We start from the raw sequence: 14,142 nt of genomic DNA, 5'->3' as shown, positions 1-14,142 counted from the left end.
ACCCTACAGCTTGGCAGAAGGGCCCAAAGAGGAGTTTGTAGGGTTTAAAATGTAACACAGTGTGCTAATGTAATGATTTTTATAGGCTGTATGTAAATGTTGTAGGATTTGTATCTTGGACTAGATTGGTTAGTGAGGATTAGAATATTCAACACAGAAGATGATTTGTTGTATTGTAAGAGGAACTTAACTCTCTTACCCCTTTTACTCTCTTATTCCAATTGAGGCAGAGGCCATGGGGCATCCCCTGGGGTCTCTCCAAGTTTTGGAGGATGCAGCCTCCCTTTTTATCCCAATTTCCAGCCACATTTCCCTTTTCTCTTTCCCCATTTCTGAGGCACTTGAGAGGTTCAGACTCCCCAAAACACCTGATCCCAAAGATTCTCCTCTAATGTATAACTCTCCTTTTAATTTTTAATTCTTATGGAATTTAGAGCTTTTTTCTTCCCCGTTGTTTCTTTCATCTTTCAATATCTAATTTCGTTTATCAGCAAACCTAAAGTTTATTTGTAAAAGCAAATCTCTTTTTCCATTCATCAATCAGTGGAATCCTTCCCATTGTTTCTTTTCTCTCCCAGTGCTGGTTTTATCTCCCAGCTTGTTTGGAAACACAAATGCAGCATTCCTCTCATGCTGAAACCCAAAATGACTCAGGGTTCATTCTCTGAAATCCCAACAAAGACCCAGAGGAGGGAATGCAGGCCAGCATGGGAGGGGGGTGAGTCAAAACTCAATTAAAATCAGGTTTGGGATGGGTGTAAAGGGAGAGGTGACAGCCTGGACGTGTGCATCAATTTATAGTGGTAGAGGTGGGCAAGGAGCTGACTCAGCCAGGCTATTTTGGATCCCTGGGATAAGGAGCCATTGCTAAAAATGCCACTGCTAATGGTACCTTGTCTGCTTGCTGAAGGCATCATCAGATCTCAGATAAGTTTATTCCTATTTTTGGCACGTCTACCATTAACTGGAGCGCTGCTTTTTATCTCCATGCACAAACGATGAGCAAATCAGCATTAATAACCCCAAAGGGCATTAAGGGTGGGAGATTCCCAGTGGGACAGAGCACAGACATGGCCTGAGTTCAGTTATGGGATGGTGACCAGAGATAAAGGGTCCTGTGCACCTCAAATCCCTGTCCCTGCATCAGTGTTCAGGAACACAGAATCACAGAATTATTATTTTATATATATATATATATATATATGTGTGTGTGTGTGTGTGTATGTATATATGTGTGTATATAATATATATATTATATACCATATATACTGTTATACATGTATATACATATATATAATATATATGTAATATATATATGTATTGTAATGTTATATATATATATATATATATATATATATATATATATATATATATTATTATTATTATTATTATTATTATTATTATTATTATTATTATTATTATTATACACGCAGGTGCTTTTATTGAAGAGCTCTGGGTGTCAGGGGTGCAGACCCAAATCTGACTCTGACATGGTTTAGAGCCGAACATGTTTTATATTCTATCGTTTTTTAATTTACATATTAATTATTAAACTTACGTTGTTCTATTGTAGACATTGATTTCGTCCCAACATGGATTTCTCATGATCCCCCTCAAACCTCTAACACGGTTTCTCATGATTCTTATGTCTAAACAATTATTACATCTGAGAGGAATGGTGGATTTGTGTTTCCAAACAAGGTGTGGGTCTACTGGGAGATAAAACCACCACTGGGAGAGAAAAGAAACAATGGGAAGGATTCCACTGATTGATGAATGGAAAAAGAGATTTTCTTTTACAAATAAACTTTAGGTTTGATGATAAATGAAATCAGACATTGAAAGAAATAATGGGGAAGAAAAGCCCCCTAAATTCCGTAAGAATTAAAAATTAAAAGGAGGGATTTACACATTAGAGGGGAATCTTTGGGATCAGGTGTTCTGGGGAGTCTGAACCTCTCAAGTGCCTCAGAAATGGGGAAATAGAGAAGGGAAATGTGGCTGGAAATTGGGATAAAAAGGGAGGCTGCAAAAATCCTCCAAAAATCTGAGAGACCCCAGGGGATGCCCCATGGCCTCTGCCTTGAATGGAATAAAGTCAAAGGACTCCTCTGTCTCCTTTTTCGACAAAAACCTCTGCTGTTTGTGGATTAATTTTCCTAACACATCCAATTACTAAATAATCTTCACATCTAACAATCATATAATTTATCATATCCTGATTCCACAGGTGCAAACACAAGGCCCAACATTTCCCAGGGTTTACCAAGTCTAACTTTCTTTCTAACCTCCCGAATTTTCTACGATTTTAAAATCTTTTACTGTCAGCTCAGCAGTGCAGGTGAGCAGCTCAACCTCAACCTTTGTTTTGCTAAATGGCTCCGAATTGCAGGAGACAGAGAAACCCACGGATCTCCTTTGGAGCTGGTTCTCAGGGATATTTGGGCAGTAATTAAAGTGCTGCTGACACTGAAAAGCTCTCTTTAGATAAGGCTGCCGGTGATGATGTTTGCAGGTTCTGCCTGTCCTGATAGGCAGGATCACATTTATATAGGAAATGCTTGGAGATAAGGAAAACATCACAGGAAGCTTTCAGTAATTGAAACCAAAGCCTTTAGAGGCTGTAATTTCACCGTTCCCTCGAGTTCTGGGGGATCAGCAATACCTGACAATGTTCCTTTTTGTTAGCAGCCTTCAGATGGGATAAATTCAAGAACGTAACTGTGAGATCTTGTGGGAACCCAGGAAATTCCTCTGGATGCCCTGGAGGGCTCCAGCCCCTGCCAAGGGGGCTCAAAGACCCTGGCACAGAACCCCAAACCCCTGTGCCTTTGATTTAGCCCTTGGACAAAACAATTACCAACCTTTATAGGAAGGATTACAAGCCATGAAAGTTTAAGTAGAAAGATACTGAATTTATCACAGGGTGAAAAAGATTTTTTGAAGTTTTTAGAATGAGCGTTCAAGGAGCAAGATGGAGGGATCTGGGTGTGTCCACCCTTTCTCCTTCTTCTTCTTCTCGGCCTCCATCTCCTGCTGTGATGTTGGCACTTTTGGATTGGTTTAGAGCAGAAGCTCACTGTCTAACATAGGTGATGGGTATTGGGAAGTTATTGTAAATATTGTACACGTAGTTTTTAGTATAAAAAGATAACACTGCCCAGGGGAGGCAGAATGCCTCTGACTTCCTGCTGAACAAACCTCGGCAGGCCAGGAGAAAGAATTTTATAGATAAGAAACAATAAACAACCTTGAGACCAAGAAATGAAGAGTTCTGACTGCTTCTTCGCCTGCTGGACTGGGAAAAGAGAGTCAAACACATCTTGGGGTCACTGTGAGCAGCAGAGATCCCGAGAAGATCTTACAGGAGTCACAGAACAACCTGGGTTGGGAGGGTGTCGCAGACATCTTTTATGGAAAATATTTTCTTTAAGATTCTTCCTCCTGAGAAGCTGAGAGGCCTCAAGAACAAAATGTAAACATTGATAATCTGCTGCTGTGGAATGCAATAAGTAGATCTGTAATTGGCCCATGTTGATTGTTTTTAATTAATGGGCAATCACAGTCAGCTGGCGTGGACAGAGAGCCCAAGCCCCAAACTTTTGTTATCCTTTCTTTTTTATTTTATTTTTAGCTAGCTTTCTGAAGAAATCTTTTTTTTTATTATTCTTTTAGTATAGTTTTAATGTAATATATATAATAAAATAATCAATCAAGCCCTCTGAACCATGGAGTCAGATCCTCGTCTCTTCCCTCATTCTAACACCCTTGTGAACACAGTCACAGGAGGTACCTGAGAGATCATTAAACACCTTTGGATTCGTTAAAGAATCACATTTTTGCACACGTTGGGAACAGCGTTTAACCCCAAACCCTACAGAAATACAATTGTTAGCTATGAAACGTGCGACACTTGCCACGTCACTGTGTACTAAATACAACAGGCGCCAGATTTCCGACATTCTGCCTTCTCTTCTAATGCTGTTTACAATTAAAGGAGGTGTTGATCCCTGTGCCCAGAGGCAGAACATCCCCCCAGCCATGAAAGCATTTCATGTCACCGCTGGTGGAGCCTCCAGCTGCCTTCAATCCCCACCTCCATCGCTGTGCACTCCCCAGATCCCTGCAGGACTCGCGCGCACAATCGTCCCCCCTGATTACAAACACCGTGATAAAGTCTCACAACTTCTCCTTTCATGTTCAAGCATTCAAAATTAAAACCATTTCTGGCAACAGGGCCAGAGAAAACAGACAGGGCTGCAAAGCAGCACATCAAACCCAGCGAGGCCCCAGAGCACATGTCTGTATAAAAAGGAATTATCTATTCAGGGGAACTACAAAGTTATCTCCCTTCTTTTTTCTTTTCAGTTTAGCAATCTAATTCAGAAGTGCTTTGCTCCAGCATTTCTATTTCATGACCTCGCTACCTCCTGGCTGTATTGATTTATTCACAAATCTCAGAAGGAAAACAAATTTTTTTTTTTTTTTTTTTTTTTCCTGCTGGAAGAAAACTCTGTGCACAGCTCCCCTGCCTGCCCCTCATCCAAGGGCTGTGCCCAATAAAGGGGAGATGTGCAGGGACTGGAGAGCTCTTACAAATAAACTTTAGGTTTGCTGATCAATGAAATTAGACATTGAAAGACGAAAGAAACAATGGGGAAGAAAAACCCCTAAGAATTAAAAATGAAAAGGGAGGGTTATACATTAGAGGGGAATCTTTGGGATCAGGTGTTCTGGAAGGTCTGAACCTCTCAGGTACCTCAGAAATGGGGGAAAACCCCTAAATTCCATAAGAATTAAAAATTAAAAGGGAGGGTTATGCATTAGGGGGAAATTTTTGGGATCAGGTGTTCTGGAAGGTCTGAACCTCTCAGGTACCTCAGAAATGGGGAAAGAGAGAAGGGAAATGTGGCTGGAAATTGGGATAAAAAGGGAGGCTGCTCCTCCAAAACTTGGAGAGATCCCAGGGGATGCGCCATGGCCTCTGCCTTGATTGGAATAAAGTCAAAGGACTCCTGTGTGTCCTTTTTGGACATAAACCTCTGGTGTTTGTGGGTTAATTTTCCTAACCCCAGGGAATCCTGACCATTCCTGGAGCTCAAACCACCCCAAATTCTGCTGCTACCGGGAGAAATCCCACAACAGGAACAGCTGGAGCAGCGGGTGAGGAAGGGCAAAGTGGGGCTGAAGGTGTGAACAGCACACAAAATAAATGGAATTTGGAAATGGAACTGGTTTTGTGCTGTCCACAACAAATACCTCAAACAAACCAAGTCTAACTGAGGCCAAGTTTTATAGAATAAGGAGGCTGACACATCATTAGACACCCTGGTTGTAAAATCAGTCCAGACCAGCATGTCCTGTACAGGCCATGACAGCTCTCAATCTTTGCTGAATGGCAAACTATAAAAATTATGAATTTGCTCTTAAAAGCAGCTAAAAAATTACAAAATTTCCTCTTAAAATCTCAATCTAAATATCAGATCAATCACAAATGAGACACTGCAGATACCCAGGCTGGGTCCTGAGAGTGAAACATCTCCGGTGAGAAATGAATCCCATTTCTTGTACTTGTAACCAAGATCCCTTAAAAGCAAAGCAAATAGCAAATATTGCTGTTTCAGACCCATAAGCACCTGGCCAAATGCAGCTGTTTGCACTGAGCAATCCCAGCCCTCTCTGTCACTGCAGCAGGATTCACTAAGGCTGGAACTCTCAGCCTGCTTTTGTTTTACTGCCATTATCCTGCCCTGTTTTAGTGAAAAATGAGTATTTTATGACTGGCTTTTCGCAGATATTAAAATGAATGTTATATGTGCTGTGTTAGAAAGTTATGCGGTGTTAAATTTTTTAAGTAGTGTGTTAAATATAGTTTTAGGTTATAACAAAATGTTAAAATAGAAATAGTATCTTACAGGAGTAGAATAGAATAGAATAGAATAGAATAGAATAGAATAGAATAGAATAGAATAGAATAGAATAGAATAGAATAGAATAGAATAGAAAAACAGAATAATATAGAATAATAGAAAAATAGAATAATTAGAATAGTATCTTACTATGCCATGTAAGATACTTTTTTTAAAAAAAGGACTCACAGCAAGATAGCAGCCACAGGACACCTGAATCTTTCAGAGAAAGAGAATTTAATGCTCCATTATCAGAAGAAATGAACTTCTTCCTGCCTCGCTCACCTTAGGATTCAGAGGAAGAAGCTGAAGCTGCCCAGACAGAATCCTGTGTTTGAATGGAATTTATGCACCATGTATGAGGTGTATGAATATGCAACAGGCTGTTGCTTTTAAGGGTTAATCCTCTGTTAACTGTGTCCTTTTTCAGGCTCATTTTGCCCAGAAAGAGGTACCCAAACTCTCCTTAACTCTTTGTATTTGTTGTCTCATATTGTCCTAATCCAAATTGTCCAAATTAATATTACTCTAGTTATATTACTTTTATTTTATATACTCTAAATATATTATTTTTATAACAATTTAATTACTATTAAACTTTTAAAATTTTTAGAAAAACCAAGTGATTGGTGTTTTTCACAGTGTGCCAGCCCCATAAATACACAAACCTCTGTAAAACACACTTTCACTGCTTGTGGAGTCCTCACAGCTTCTGAATTTTATGTGGGTTTCGTGTTGTGCTGATGTGCTGGCAGTGGAATGCGCGCTGCCCAGAAGAGAAATGATTTTACATTTCCATTAAAAGCCCTGGCTGTAAATAAACCCGTGGAACTCAGGCAGATATTCCTGGGAACATCTACAGCACTCCATTAAAATGTCAGAATCTGTGCTAAACATTTGAAAAAGCAGCGGTGGATACAACACATTTAAATCTTAAATATATGCATATATTATGTGATAAAGATATTTTAGAGTATTTCACAAACCTCTGCAGAGCACTCAACAGTAATAGTGCAGTAACAGTAAACTATCAGCAATCGTTTAGCACAACAGCTGCCCTTTTATTGCAAAAGAAACGCAAACCCAAAACAAAAACAAGGAAAGAAAAAGAACCCGAAACTCCTGAGAGCTCCACCACAAGCAGAGCAGACAGGGAGTGGAGGGAGAGCTGCGAGCTCCTGCTAATGCTCAAATATCAGCTTTGGTCTGAGGGTTCATTCACAAGAAAGGGATTCAGGGGGAATTTTAGGGCTCAGGTTTGCACCTCGTGCCTCACAATGGGCTTGGCTGCTGCTCCATCCCAAGTTTTCCAGGTGGAAATGGGGTCCCCTCTCCATCCCAAGGTTTCTAGGTGGGAATAATTGAGATGTCCCCTTTCCTCATCACACCTGCAGATTTCAGATGTTCCCTTTTCCATATTCACACCTGCAGATTTCAAGTGTCCCCTTTCCCCATCACCTCTGCAGATGTCCCCTTTTCACATCACAGCTGCAGATTTGAGATGTCCCCTTTCCATATTCACACCTGCAGATTTCAGATTTCCCCTTTCCATATCACCCCTGCAGATTTGAGATTTCCCCTTTCCTCATCACACCTGCAGATTTCAGATGTCCCCTTTCCACATTCACACCTGCACATTTCAGGTGTCCACTTTCCACATTCACACCTGCAGATTTCAGATTTCCCCTTTCCATATCACCCCTGCAGATTTGAGATTTCCCCTTTCCTCATCACACCTGCAGATTTCAGATGTCCCCTTTCCATATCACACCTGCACATTTCAGATTTCCCCTTTCCCCATCATACTTGCAGATTTCAGATTTTCCCTTTCCATATTCACACCTGCAGATCTGAGATTTCCCCATCACACCTGAGGTTTCAGATGTCTCCTTTCCACATCACCCCTGCAGATTTCAGATTTCCCCTTCCTACATTCACCCCTGCACATTTCAGGTGTCCCCTTTCCATATTCACACCTGCACATTCAGATTTGATTTTCCTCTTTCCCCATCACACCCAGGCCTCAAGGAGGTGACATCCACTCCTGGATCCTCACTCCAGTGCAGGGAATGGCAGCTCCCTGTCCAGCCAAAGGAACATTTAAAACCTGATTTTCAAGCCCACTGAATGAAACAAGAACAAGCCCTGACAGCTGAGAAGTCTGAATGCCGCTTGTCACCGATGGAGGAGGCAGCAGTGACACTCCCCAGCACCCCAGCACACCTGCCTGAAGGATTACCAGCCACCTAAACACTTCTTTTTGTGCCGCTGTACCCGGCAGAATTAATATTTTACACTCTGAGGCACCAATAAGGCCGAACACGCAGCTCAGAGATTATCCCAAACTTCATTAAATGGGTGTTGACCAAGGATTTTCCAGGTTACAGCTCTGACAGCAGCCCCAGGGCTGGGGGGAAGCAGGAGCTGGGAGGAATTACCAGCGAGGAGGGTGGAATTCATTGTGTTTGCCACTGCTGCAGGACCTGTCAGTCACCCTGATTCCTCCTGAGCTGCTCAGGGTGACGGAGCAGAGCTGTCCCTGCTCCTCATTCCGGGGAAATGCTCCTGCCACCGACTCCAGCTCAGCTCAGAGAGAGGAAACCCCTCCGGCAGTGTGTGCTGGGTCTTTAGGAAAAAGGAGGAAATGATGGATTTGACTTCGTGTTTTTAGAAAGTTATGTCTTTCTCCCTGAAATATTATTATTATTATTATTATTATTATTATTATTATTATCATCATCATCATCATCATCATCATCATCATCCTCATCCTCATCCTCATCCTCATCCTAAATATCTCCCTCAGGAGCACACCCTGAGCCAAAGGACACAATTCCTGGTCACAATTCCTAAATTCTCCCTGAGATATTATTATTATTATTATTATTATTATTATTATTATTATTATTATTATTATTATTATTATTATTATTATTATTATTATTATTATTATTATTATTATTATTATTATTATTATTATCTCCTTGAGGGTCCCTCAGGAGCACACCCTGAGCCAAGGACACAATTCCTGCAAAAACTTCCTGCTCACAATTCCTGCTCACAATTCCTCAATATGGGCAGCTGAGGGACTGGGACACAATTCCTGCTCACAATTCCTAAATATCTCCCTAACATATTGTTATTATTATGCTAAATATCTCCCTGAGGGTCCCTCATGAGCATAACCTGAGCCAGGGACACCATTCCTGCACACAATTCTTCAATATCTCCGTGAAATATTATTAAACTAAATATCTCCCCAAGCCAAAGGACACAATCCCTGCTCACAATCCCTGCACACAATTCCTGCCTCACAATTCCCCATTCTCTCCCTCCTGCTCACAATTCCTGTTCACAATTCCTGCTCACAATTCCTGCTCACAATCCCTGTTCACAATTCCTGCCCACAAATCCTGCCTACAATTCCTGCCCACAATTCCCCATTCTCTCCCTCCTCCTCACAATTCCTGCTCACAATTCCTGCCCACAATTCCCCATTCTCTCCCTCCTGCCCACAATCCCTGCTCACAATTCCTGTTCACAATCCCTGCACACAATTCCTGCTCACAATTCCTGCCCACAATCCCCGCACACAATTCCCCATTCTCTCCCTCCTGCTCACAATTCCTGTTCACAATCCCTGCACACAATTCCTGCACACAATTCCTGCCCACAATTCCCCATTCCCTTCCACCTGCTCACAATTCCTGTTCACAATTCCTGCCCACAATTCCTGCCCACAATTCCCCATTCTCTCCCTCCTGCTCACAATTCCTGTTCACAATTCCTGCCCACAATTCCTGCCCACAATCCCTGCACACAATTCCTGCTCACAACTCCCCATTCCCTCTCTGCAGAGGCTGCTGAGGGGTCCAGAGCTGCCTCCTGCCCGGGCCAGCTCCCACCCATGGTGAACAAAAGTCTCTGGTCCCACCGAGCCCGAGCCAGCAGAGCCTCTCCAGAGCTGAATCAACATTTGCCTCAGCGGGGGATTTTCAGCTGCTCTATTTAAATGCTGAATTTTCCTCTTTGCATTTCGATGCTTAACTCATAAAAACTGAATTTATTTGGGTTGGGTGCCGATGGCTGCAAGCACAGCTGCTCACCAGCTCTCTCTGCTTGCTATGTAAATGCGTAAGAAAAGGATTTAAAAGCCTTTTCCAACCTGCCCAGCACTGGGATTTGGGTTTTCTTCCTCTCTTCCTGCCTTGCTGATGCACCCAGTGTGCCCCAAAATCCAGCACCCTCCCAAAGCTGAGCTGTGGAAAAATGTGTCTCATTCCCTGTTTGTAGAGAATTCCCTGCACTTGGAATAACCAAACTGACAGCATTCCTGAAATTCTGCACCTGGAATAACCAAAGTCTGAGAGTCTTCCTGAAGCTCTGCACTTGGAATAACCAAACTCCAACAGAATTCCTCAAGTTCTGGACCTGGAATAACCAAACTTTGACAATGTTCCTAAGTTGTGCACTTGGAATGATCAAATTGACAGCATTTTTGAAGCTCTGCGATTAGAATAACCAAACTCTGACAGCATTCCTGGAGTTCTGCACCTGGAATAACCAAACTGAAACAGCCTTCCTCAAGTTCTGGACCTGGAATAATCAAACTCCAACAGCATTCCTGAAGCTTTGCAATTGGAATAACCAAATTCTGACAGTGTTCCTGAAGTTCTGCACCTGGAATAACCAAATTCTAACATTCCTGGTTATTCCAGGTGCATTCCTGAAGTTCTGCACTTGGAATATCCAAACTCTGACAGCATTCCTGAAGCTCTGGACCCAGAATAACCAAACTCCAACAGCATTCCTGAAGCTTTGCAATTGGAATAATCAAATAATAAATAATCAAATCAACTCTGACAGTGTTCCTGAAGTTCTGAATCTGGAATATCCAAACTCCAACAGCATTCCTGAAGCTCTGGGCCTGAAATAACCAAACTCTGCCAGCATTCCTGAAGATCTGCATTTGGAATAACCAAACTCTAACGAAGTTGCTGAAGTTCTGGACCTGGAATAACCAAACTTTGATGATGTTCCTGAAGTTCTGCACTTGGAATAATCAAATTGACAGCATTTTTGAAGCTCTGCTATTAAAATAACCAAACTCTGACAGCATTCCTGGAGCTTTGCAATTAGAATAAACAAATTCTGACAGAATTATTGAATCCCTGGACCTGGAATAACCACACCCTCTGCAGGGAGGGGTTCTGCAGGAGCAGGGATGGGCTGGAGCCTCCTTCCCCCTTGTTTCCAGTTCTTTTGGGTTTCACAAACACCGACAATGCCCCAAATCACCCACTCTGCATCTCATGAAACACCACACGAGCTCCTTTGTCCCAGTTCTTTCCAGCCTTATGTTTCCATCCAGGGCTGCATCCAAGCTCTAATGAAATCAATTCTTGGATCAGAACCAGGGATTCTCTGCCAGCATGGGGGTTTGAAACCCTCAGCACCGCTCAGCGCCCACGGAACAAATAAAATAAAATAAATTGGAGATTTTTGAGGAAGGCTTTGTGGCTCAGTCATTGCCCAGCCTGTGTTAATCTGTGCTTTAACTCTGAAATCAAGCTGAGTTTATCCCCCCAGCCCAGAGCCAGGCCTGCTCTAACGGGTTTAACCCACTTTCTAATGACACTGAATTATTTCCAGCAGACTCTTTACCTCGATGAGCCCAGAATTAGCCTGAGCCTTTATGGGACATTTTATTGGCCAAAGCAAATCTGACCTGGTGAGATTTACCAGCTTTATTAGCAGCAATAACAATTTTACTGTCAACAGCAGTAAATCAGGGTTCATTGGGAACTCCACCACTTTTATCTGGAGCAAGCAATTAAAATGTCAGGTTTTCATTGGACATAATTCCTACCTTCCACAAAAGACAGGCTCCCTGTTTAAGTGGGGAATGTAAAGCTGCCAGTTCAAAGAAATGTAAAACTCTCAGTAAAATCCAATCAGACCGAGGGTGTTTGGGGAGCCACACCTGTGGAGGTTTGTTTTGCCTCCAAAGCAGATCCATTTTCCAGAGCTCACACATTCAGCAATCCTGGCAATTCCCTGCAATGCACCATCCATTTTCCTGGTAACGAGTGAAAATACCAGAGAGCTGAGGAGAAGGTGGCAGCAGAGATTGCCCTGGCAGAGCAAATCCTGCACACAAACCCAGCCACTCGCCAAGCCCATCTCTGCCTCATTTTCCTCTCCTCGAGCAATTCTGCCTCACTGCTGGTGCCTCTGCTTTTCTCCTCTTTATTTCCAGGGACATCTGCTCCAATCCCTTCTCATTAACTAAAAGCACACACTTCTCTGGGGTTTATTTTCCTTTTCTTCCTTCATTACCAAGCCCAGCCACGCTGGGGAAAAGGGGCAAAACCAACTCCTGAGTGATCCAGCAGCTCTCATTGCCCAGAAGGTGCTGCAGGGAACTGCAGGGTGCAATTAAAAATTCAATGTTTCCTTGGCTTTTAAAGCCCCTGCAGCAGATTTTTAAACAGGACCCACTCCAAACCTCTCCCTCCAAGAGCAGCCTGGTTATTGCCATTTTAAGGCACCCCCATGGTTTTCCTGTTAAGATCCAGCTCTCTTCACAAAAAAGCCTGTTTAAAGCGAAGCCAAGCCCCACCAAATTATTACTTGCAGCAGATTTTCTCTCCCCAGCAACCATTTATCATAATATTTTTAGGTTTGCCTTTTACTTTGCCTTGTTTTTTTGAGGAGGAAAGTAATTCCTGGGAAAATGTGCAACAATCTGCTTTCAGTTTGAAAGCACAGGGCTTGAAAATTGCCTGAAAACCCAGGATTTCTCAGCAAAACAGTCCAGAATTTGGATAAAAAGCCACATTTTTGTAAAGCTAATGAATCAAAATAGGACACTTGAAACGTTCTGGGGGATAAAAGGACAAGGAGCAGCACACAGGAGCTGAGCCCTGTGCTTCTCCCATCCCAAAGGTTTTCCTTGTGCCCTTGTGTGTCACAGACATCTTTTTATGGAAAATCCTTTGCTTAGGATTTGTTGTCCCGAGAAGCTGAGAGACCTCAGGAACAAAATGCAAACAATGGTTATCTGCTGCTGTGGGATGCAACAGGTGCATCTGTGATTGGTCTCATGTGGTTGTTTCCAATTAATGGCCAATCACAGTCGGCTGGCTCGGATGGAGAGTCCAAGCCACAAACCTTTGTTATTCATTCCTTTCTATTCTATTCTTAGCCAGCCTTCTCTGATGAAACCTTTTCTTCTATTCTTTTAGTAGAGTTTTAATATAATATATATCATAAAATAATCAATCAAGCCTTCTGAAACACGGAGTCAGATCCTCGTCTCTCCTCTCATCCCCAGACCCCTGTGAACACGGTCACACCTGTGCCCACCCCAAGCTCACCTCGGCTGCAGGGACGCCCTCAGGGGGCCGACAGTGCAGGACGATCATCCCCTCAATGGGAACCTCCTTGCCCTGGGGGTCTTGCTCGAAGTTCTTCCGAAGATCTGCAGGGTTGGAGGAAAGAATTCATCACCGTTGGCGTTCCTTGGATTCAGGAATTCACCAGGATAGGCAATTCTTGGATGCAAGAATTCATCACGATTGGCAATCCTTGGATGGGAGAATTAATCAGGACTGGCATTCCTTGGATGCAAGATTCACCAGGACTGGCATTCTTTGGATGCACGAATTCACCAGGACTGGCATTTCTTGGATGCAGGAATTCACCAGGATTGGCAATCCTTGGATTCAAGATTCACCCGGACTGGCGTTCCTTGGATGCAGGAATTCACCAGGACTGGAAGTCCTTGGACTCAAGAATTCATGAGGATTGGCAATCCTTGGATGCAGGAATTCATCACAATTGGCATTCCTTGGATACAAGAATTCATTAGGATTGGCATTTCTTGGATGCAAGGATTCATCACAATTGGCATTCCTTGGATGCACGAATTAATCAGGACTGAAGAAGTTGACACTGACAGAATCCTTTGTTTGAATAGAATTTATGCATCATGGATGAGGTGTATGAATATGCAACAGGCTGTTGTTTTTAACAGTTAATCCTGGGTCCTTTTTGGGCTTATTTTGCCCAGAAAGGGGTACCTGGATCGTCTTTGTTTTTATTGCCTCGTATTGTCCTAATTCAAATAATCCAAATTATCATTACTCTAATTATATTCCTATTTTTATAACCATTTCATTACCATTAAACTCTTAAAATTTTAAAAAAAACCAAGTGATTGGCGCTTTTC

General features: G+C 42.5%; 1 protein-coding gene across 3 annotated transcripts in view; it reads right to left on the bottom strand.

Annotated features, from left to right (window-relative positions):
- Window positions 1-14,142, bottom strand: part of UNC5D (unc-5 netrin receptor D) — a 109,292-nt gene that overhangs the window by 45,308 nt on the left and 49,842 nt on the right. For all 3 annotated transcript variants that reach the window (XR_010030385.1, XM_063175084.1, XM_063175085.1), the window contains exon 4: window positions 13,289-13,392. Coding sequence is in view for 2 of the 3 variants with exons in the window: in XM_063175084.1 (XP_063031154.1) it covers window positions 13,289-13,392 (104 nt within the window). In the remaining variant the exon portion in view is untranslated. The remainder of the gene's footprint in view (window positions 1-13,288; window positions 13,393-14,142) is intronic.

The sequence above is a fragment of the Melospiza melodia genome, chromosome 23, assembly GCF_035770615.1.
Source record: "Melospiza melodia melodia isolate bMelMel2 chromosome 23, bMelMel2.pri, whole genome shotgun sequence".
In the NCBI taxonomy this organism is placed as follows: Eukaryota; Metazoa; Chordata; class Aves; order Passeriformes; family Passerellidae; genus Melospiza; species Melospiza melodia.
This window is presented reverse-complemented; position numbering and strand designations above follow the sequence as displayed.